This window comes from Convolutriloba macropyga, unplaced genomic scaffold (assembly GCF_964194025.1).
Source record: "Convolutriloba macropyga unplaced genomic scaffold, txConMacr16.3 SCAFFOLD_6272, whole genome shotgun sequence".
NCBI classification, from domain to species: domain Eukaryota; kingdom Metazoa; phylum Xenacoelomorpha; order Acoela; family Convolutidae; genus Convolutriloba; species Convolutriloba macropyga.
In genome coordinates this window covers 3,856-12,903 of record NW_027451234.1, presented here as the reverse complement: position 1 = coordinate 12,903, position 9,048 = coordinate 3,856, and the positions used below count along the sequence as shown (strand labels likewise).

General features: G+C 34.3%; 1 protein-coding gene across 1 annotated transcript; it reads left to right on the top strand.

The window, feature by feature from the left end:
• Positions 1–223: 223 nt before the first annotated feature.
• LOC142356499 (uncharacterized) lies at positions 224–8,664 on the top strand (the record flags this gene model as incomplete). Its single annotated transcript, XM_075408395.1, has 3 exons — positions 224–412; positions 7,814–8,004; positions 8,494–8,664. Coding segments are annotated over 3 exons (551 nt in total), but the record flags the coding sequence as incomplete, so codon positions are not given.
• Between the last annotated feature and the right edge of the window lie 384 nt (positions 8,665–9,048).

Here is a 9,048-nt window from a genome sequence, read left to right as displayed (position 1 = left end):
ACAACTCTACATTTTGAAACTGAAGATAAAAATCGATGGACTAAGATATAAAAACAAGTTGTATTGTTTGTTCATCAAAACAACATCCAAGATGTTTGAGTTAAGCTGGTTTGTAACTTCGCATTAAGACCAGCCCTTTCATAATTTTAATTATGATAGATTACTTCACTGGTGGACGAGAAAATGGTGATTTCACTGACAAAAACGCCACAGGAGGTATAAGAACGGCGAAAACATGGGGTTCCAGACACTCATGATGTAATAGCTGAGATAAATGAAGTAGAACAGACGAACGAGCAAATCGGATTGCAAAAGGAAACGACAGAATCGATAGCAGAATCAGTTGACGAAATTGCAGAGGGCGAAAAACGAAGTATATTTGCGGCACCAAAGTGGGACCCAGCCAAACCAGGTGAGTGTTTAACTTGTGCAAATCAGTCGTCATATCGCTCTGATTATTATTCAAATGAAATGAAGGGGCTATAAAAGTATTGTCTAGCAAGATCCCGCACAATGAAAGATTTTGAATAGCAAAAAAATCTAACAATCCCCTCCCTTACTATCCATTATCTCCTAATCTTACAATGTTTTAAATTTACCTCCTAATCTTATATCTTTTTGGGGGTAAAAGCTAAAAATGGACCCCCACTACCCCCATTACCCCATTACCCCCCCCCCCTAATCTTACATCGTTTTACCCCCATAGACAATTACCTCTCTACTCTTACGTCAGTTGGGGGGGGGGGGTTAATAATCAGGGCGGTAATTTCAACATGGGAATTCAAAACTTACAAGATAAAAGTATGCTTAACTCGCAAGATTGTTTATAAGTTGTCGTGAAATAATCTGAGAAAAGAATTATATTGCAAAATGTTGAAATGGTTTGTTTAGGTTTGTTTGTTTATAGCAAAATGATTTGAATAGTTCCTTTTAAAAATGAAATTGAGGATACGGCTAAGCCTAGTTGAGAAATTTTTTGACTTTAAAAATACGAAGAGTCTTTGGTATTGTCTTTTTTTCTGATGATCACTTTTTAACAGTCTTCATTAGAGCATCTTGCTATGCAGTTGGCCCATTTAGAATATCAACCAATATTGAATTTTGCTTACCGGGTCGAAGTTTGGCGGTGAACTTTTCTAAGAAATGCGGTCAAATGCGGTTAAAAAAATTGTAATTTTCTCTGCGTATTTCTTACATCTTTTTCGGTGAATGTGGTGAATTATTTATTTTCACCGCGTTCCCCGTATTCTTAAGAAAAAAACAAAACTTCCTTACACGGGTTCGAACCTGTTACCTCCTGCATGCCTTCAACTTCTTATTCCACTGCTTCAACTGTCACGCAATTCTATGTTACTTGCTAATTTAAATCAAATTCAGTAAACGTTTGAAAGCAAATGTGGCGAACTTTTGTATGAAATGCGGGGAAGTTTGGTGAATTTTTTTCACCGCATTAACCACATTCACCGCATTCACCGCATTTCTTACAAAAATTCACTCAAAAACCTTGACCTGAGTACCAAGACCTCAGACTCTCTCTACCTACGAATTTTGTAAGGTGTTTCCGATTTGAAAATTATAAAATCAACGAAATGTACTTCCACTCATATAAGGAATTCGCTAACAATTTTTAAAAACGATATATATAAAATCCGAGCGAGCATGAACTCTAGTTCTTATTAAAATTTAGTTCCAACCAAAATTGTTAAGAAACTCTTCGATGTAAGGAACATAACGATGATTACCTATGTATTTCAGACGAAAATACGGAAGAACTTTAAAAAATGTTCGAACCAAAAAAGCCGTTGAATTCAAGCTGGTCGAGATAAATTTTCTCATGTTTTCAAACCGAACATACCGAACTTTTCAAAACTGATCGTACTAAATATATACTACGCCATCAACAAATTTTTATAGCAAGTTTTTTGTCTTTCTGATTGTTTTTCTGATCCAGGATCTCTGTTTTTATGGTTCTAATATTTTTTTTTCAGAAGAAGCGGAATATCAACGCCAGGCTTGCTTTTTTGCAGATCATATTGAAATATTTCTAAGCATTCACGACATTTATGAGTGTTACCAAATTGAAGCATTTGATATACAGATTTTGTCCGTTGAACTTTTAACTCTATGCAATCTATATGAAATGCAAATGTCATTTTTCTAAAAAACAATGAGAAGATCATCTAATCGAAATTTTTCTGAAGACATAGAACCATCCTAAGAGAAATGCAGTTTTCAAAACTGTTTTTTTTTAAAGACCATAATAGCCGCCAAATGTTTGTTAAGATTTCACTGCGCAATCTAATTAGAAAATATTAGCAATTTTCTCTGTTTCGGCAGTCCAAATTCCTTATCTGAATGATTAATTTTGCTACTCTTGAAGTGAAAGAAGGCTATAGAACCAAACCAATTTTATCATTTTTGTTTGTTATATTGCTAGTTTTTGTGCTAGTTTTTGTGCTATGGGCTTTTTATAACGATTTATTTGAATAAATGAGAAGAATTAGGAAGATTATTCTTTTTAATTTGAAATAATTATTTCTCCTTGCTTTTATGTTTTTCAAAAGTAAAATAAGAGAATTTGTTCTTTAAGGAGTCCTTAAAATATAGGAACTGAATACAACCGCTAGATGAAAAACGCAAAAAAAAATTCACTTTAAATTTTGAAAATGACCAAATTGATTTTGTGAAGTTGAATTTTTTTCTGATTTAAATGTTTATTGGAGTATATATAATGAGTTCTATTTTGGAATCTAATTTTAGCTGGATTGTTCATTTATATGAATTTTTATTAGGGAGAAGAGGAAAAGTTTGCAATATGAGAAACAAGAAAGAAAAATGTTTATCTTTTTCAATACCCGACCGTTCTTCCGAACTCAAAATTGGTTCACTTCAAAGCACTATTTCACCAATTGATTCATATATGAATGATTCGCCAATATAAATATTCAAGCAGAGTAAACTGATGACGTACAAAACCATCCGTATTCCGGTTGCAAAAAAGTCAAAAATATACTTTCCTACTAGTTTTTCGATTGGTTAAAACAATTTGTTTGGTATTAATGAATTAGTTCAAATATTAAAACTGTTCAAGTATTGGACACATAAAACTGGAAATACTTGACATAAAATTTTTCCAAAAAAGAAGTTTTGATCATTTAAGGTTATTCGGTAATCTTCTTTCGATTAAAAATTTCAACTGGATCTTCAGTAAAACTGATTGGTCAAATGTCAACAGCGGAATTGAGGTTAATTGGTTAATTGGAGAATTAATGAAAAAAATTAGAAAAGAGAAACTTTTCCGAAAATGGGGTTTAACTCATAAGTGTCTTCCCTTAGAGCTCTCGACCTACTCATAAAGAACATGTCCAGTCATTTCATTTTCTTGATTTTCGGTGGCCGCTGAGCCTACTAACTCAAAAACCAAAAGTGAATAGCGCTTCAAGGCGATTTCAGGCATTAAAGCTAGAATAGCATGAAGAGCGAAATTTAATGCTACATTCTACTGAAGCCATACGGATTTAATCATTTTGTTCAACCTTTATATTTAGCAACTATTATTAGTCCGCAATCGTCATACATGAAGCTAAACTGAAACTCAAACTCGAACTACTCTATTATTGCCACGTATTCAAGTGTTCACATTCACACAAATTTAGCTCAAACGGAGCAAGAGATACCCAACTTGGTAAGCCAGATTCGATGAATTTTGCGATTTTCATACCAATTCAGAGAGTGCGGTGCATCGTATAAGGTATCCCGACCTCCAAACTCTGTGTATTCAGAGAATCTTGAGACATAGTGATCTACAACCAATCAGACATGCAATTTTGAGATGTACGGAAGTATAAGTAGAGCTCGAAAAACTACCAAAAATCAGTTGAAATTGGCAATTTCGGATATATTAAACTGACAAACAATGCGTATTGAAGCACAATTTCTGGAGTGGTAAATTACTTGTTATCATGTCTTGTTCTTGGTAGATCATATTAGTGATTGTACAGTTTTAACTTATCTTTAACTTGTGAAAAGTGAATTAACTTTGATATTCTCAAAACTTTCTTTCTGAGGAACGAAGTTCCTAAGTAAGAGAAACTTTGTGCAAAGCATAAAAGTCAGTTTCTCTTATTGACTTTTACAAAACCTAGCATAGTTCATTAATTGCGTTTGTGAGCAATTGAGTGCGCTGAGAAGCTCAAAGTGCGAATTTGGTTACATTTGTTAAATTTGATTACCGGGAAAAAGTCTCCGAAATTTTTAACACATCGGAGATTGAAATTATTTGTCCCAACTACTAGCTAGGACAGTTATATAGAGCTGGACATAGGGGATTTTGCAAATTTGAATTATAAGTTGAGTTATTAACAAAAGCTCAAGCAACAATTTGATTGATTCAATTTGAATTATTGTGTTATTCTGAGAGAAACAAGTTTGTTATTCCGCAAAGCTGAGTATTTAGTTATCAGGATTAATTGAGAAACAAGTAATACAACGGTAATCTACAGTATAGCGGATAATACAGTTCGCAAAAGTTAACAGCAAAAACACAATATCCGGACAGATTTGAAACTGCTGAAACGAACTGGGCGGTGTAAAGTTTTCCTTGACTTTGATAGGAGAGCAGCCGTTACATTTTCACTTTTGTTAGCCTGTAAACTAATAGAATAATTTTTTGCAAATAACTGTCTGAGCTTGCCAAATTTAAACTTTTTCTTGACTGGTGGCTCTGGTTGAACGTTTCTTCGAAATGATGACTTACATTGCATATGATTTTACATCTGGTAAAATAATATAGAGAATAATGTTCTACTTTTCGTCCTAAATTGAGCTAGTTTCCTATTCCGATATTTTCTTTGTTCGGAAACAATAATAAAAAGTTTATCTTTGTTATAGCAATAAAATAATGAAAACCCTTTGTCTTTGACTTCATCTTAGGGAGCTGAGCTAAATTAAAACGATTGTTTTAACTCTTGATTATAAAATAAATTACTGTCTGCAATGTACAAAGGTATGCCGTACATTGGATTTAAAAGAGTTTTAAATGAAAACAGGATATCATCTTATTACCCCTAATAGTTATTACCCCTAATAGTTCATAATATTACCCCAATCAGAGCGCCATAGCTGCCTCAAGACATTTTTGTATAACTCCTTCCAGGTCTTGGTACAGACTTATGAAAAGACAATGCTCGACCCAAATGTACTATGAAAACATCATACTCGACTCATTTGAGCTACGAAAAGATTATAGTTGGACTTTAAGACATTCTGGACTTTAGCTCGATTTTTCGCAATAGACTATAGCTGGCCCCAAAATTATACAAAAAGACTTCAGCTTGATCATCTATTTGGCCTGGACTTAAGCTCAACACAATCTTTGCAATCAAAGTCGAGTTAAAGTCTTTTTATGCGTCCATCATTGATCTTTTCATAAGTCTGTTTTTTGCCATTAAAATGTCCGTGAAATATTGCATATAACGTCGTCAGCGTGTACGCTCCTTCAATTTTTACGGTTCAGAAGAACCACTACTCCCTCAAAAAACTCCATTATTTTTTAAAAAGATAGTTCATAATGGAGGGGAAAACAAACTAAATAACGCCGAAATTTTGTCTTGGCTAATGTTACTAGGACCAATACACTTAAACTAGCTGGTTTCATTGAATCAAGTAATGTGATAATATACTCGAGCTGCCATAACTCTTTATCTTAAGATTTGACGAAGTTCTTAAGGCTTTTGGCAGTTTTCCAACTGTTGCCTAAGTTGGACCGCTCTGGTGCAAAGCTATTTAGTCTTGCTTCGGTTCTGCTTCTGCATGTACAGAAGCAGTAAAAAATTAAAATTTACTTAGACTTACGGAAAGACTAATGGTGGACCCATGATAAGACCTCTACTCGACTTTGTTGGTTATGAAATGGCTATTGGTGGCCATGAAAAGACACTAGCTGGATTTTCTTTGTTATGAAAAGACTTAAGCTCGACCGATGAAAAAATATTAGCTCGACTTTAACTAGGAAGCTCGACCGTGTAATTATAGTCAATATTGCCCCCACTAGACTTTTATAGTCTTTTCATTAGTCGAGGCCTAGGCCAACTCGCCTCGTCTCACTTCTCTATTAGAAACAACGAAAACACTCGCTCTCCATAACCTACGTGAATACGTGAAATCTTCCCGTTAATGTTTGTGAGTACAACATTTTGAGTTTCAAAAAATTATGGGGTGAGAAAATAAACAATCAACTTGTTGCCCTAATAATCTAACATATTAGTCGGCATATAGGAAAATGGAAATTCCATGAACGTGTTAGTTTATTTCAGCAATTAACTTTCGTGTATTAGGGTGTACAATTAGATTCTTACAGATCCTTTATTTTCCCTCAAATTAGCTTTTCAATATAAAGGGCTGGCCAAAATTTGGATTTAAATTGAGAACGGGGGAAGGAGGGGGTGTTTAGGCAGGTTTAACAGGTATTCAGCCCAATTGAGTAAAAGTTCACAACTTGCTTTTGATTCAATTTTTAGCATATGAAGAAAATTGAGCATAACGCCGCAGAGGTACACCCAAATCTTCACGGGCAAATCTGCTCGATCTGTGTTTATTTTATTCGTTTGTGTATCTATTTTTGTGTTTCTCTTATTCGCTTTTCTATGTTAAAACAATGTTGCGAAAAAAAAGACAGTTTAGCAAAACTGGCTAAAGTTTAAGGGTATTGCACAACCCGTGTTAGCAAAAGTGTCCAAATTTAACCGCGGAATTGAGATACAAGCTGTGTATCCTATTTTTGGCGCCCTATGTATAACAGTTCTGTTCGATTTTGATATCTCTTTTTCGCAGTCAGCGTAACTCGATTCTTCGCTGATCATACCTAATTTTTGAATCTATCTATAATCCGCAATTGTGCCTAATTCCAAGAGTGGTTTGAAGCTTTATTAATTCATAGCAATTAAAACCGGTTTAAAGGTTCATAATATACCATGTAGGGCTCAAATTTACCAAAATATTTTCATTTGTTTTGAATTTTGGGTCGTGAATCACCGCACACTATCAAATCTGTTTTTTTCTGAGGGATTTTTCAGAAAAAGAATATACTGACCACGATTGATAATTTTTTGATTCGATAAAATGAATACTGCTGTTTCACAACTGGGAGATTTGCAGGCTGCTCTGTTCATTTGCAGCCTCATTTAAAAGAAGTAAAGAGAGAGCGATAAATTGAAGTCTAAAAGTATGATACACTAAAATAAAAACAAAATTTTTAATAGAAACAATCATCATAAAATATACAGACAAAGTTTATTAACAATGGTTGAAACAACATTTGTCGTATAATTCTCACCGCGTTGGTTAATACTTTGGTAATATTATCTAAGCCTTATGTGGTATTTTATAGTAAACCACATTCTTATGCTCAATTATTAAAGGTCTAAATAACTTTGCAGGCTCAGAAGCGCGCAATGAATTAGACACAATTGCGGATTACAGCTACATTTAATGCTAAATATACATACATAAACTGAGCGAAATTGTATTACAAGACATGTCACCAAATTTTCAGCTTCAAAGTATCTCAGTTTCGCAAAAGCCGTGGAAATCACTTTTGCGGAAAATGAATATTAATTTTTTCTCCTAATTTTGCTCATTTTATGTATCGATTTTCCGAAAGATTTTTTGCTAAGGCGAAAATTTTGGAGCATAACTTCGTCGTGATGCGGTTTAAGAGAGCATACGGGAATATGTCGTGCTAAGTGTACGATTTCAACCCTAATTTAATGCTTTTTTGTCTTCAAAAATCATTTTCAACCGTTCGTATTTTCAGCCACTCTGTTGAAAATCCACAGGAGACTGATGAAAATACCACTTGTGTACTCTGGAATTGAAAAGGCAATCGACGTGTCGGAAAGCTTCAAACTCAGGACAGAAACTAGAGTGAAGTTTGAGCCAAACCCGAGTTGTGATCGATCCAAATTCGCATTTCGAGCACCCGCGCTTATCAAGAAAGATCCAGAGGTCAGATTTTTTTTTGTAAGAAAAGGATAAACATGATTTCCATTTTTCATATCACCCGAAATCGCAAAACCACAATTGTTTTTATTACTTACGAAATCGATTAATTTAGCATTCGAAGGAAAGGAAACCAAATGATATCAGTTACAATTTGGAAAACCCTAAAATCACATTTAGCGATGCCACCTTGTTGTAAATTAAAATTAGACATTAGTCTAGAATAATATATTTCAACCACTCTCAAAAAGGGGTGGTGTTCATATCAAAATCAGAGCATATCTCATCTGCTGTTTGAGAAAATTTGCTTTAAAAATTGCTTAAAATGCCGTTCCAAAGCAGACCAATGTGTCTCGTTGCCTGTCCCCTTCGAGTGTTCTCATTAACAAAAATCCTGATTTGTTTTGCATATATTACTATATTATAAGTTTTTTGTTAAACTCTGCTTCTTCTAAAAAAAAACATGCTAAAATAACACGATACCTATTTTAATAGACAGGCCTTGAATCAGACTTTGAGGAAATTACAGAAATACCAGAAGAGGATGAGAGTGAAAACGAAGAGAAGAAGGAAAAGGAGAGCACATGCAGGAATGAACAATCACTCTCGTCAATTCCATTCGACGCTGACCAGCACGCTAAAGAGAAGTTTCAGAAATTAGAAGAGGTAAGGAATTTTAAACAGTATTTTTTAATTTGACAACCATAAAATGAGGGAAAATTTTGGCACTGAGAATATTATAGGTCAAATATATCCCGGGTCGACGTTTGGCGGTGAATTTTTCTAAGAAATGCGGTCAAACGCGGTTAAAAAAATAATAATTTTCTCCGAGTATTTCTTAAATCTTTTTTTCCGGTGAATGTGGCGAATTATTTATTTTCACCGCGTTCTCGGTATTCTTACAAAAAAAAAAGAAATTTCCATACGTGGGTTCGAACCTCTCACCTCCTGCACGACTTCAACTTTTTTTCCACTTCGCCAACCGTCACGTAATGCTACGATGTTTCCTGGGAATTTCAGATTCAACAAACGTTGAAAAACATATGCGGT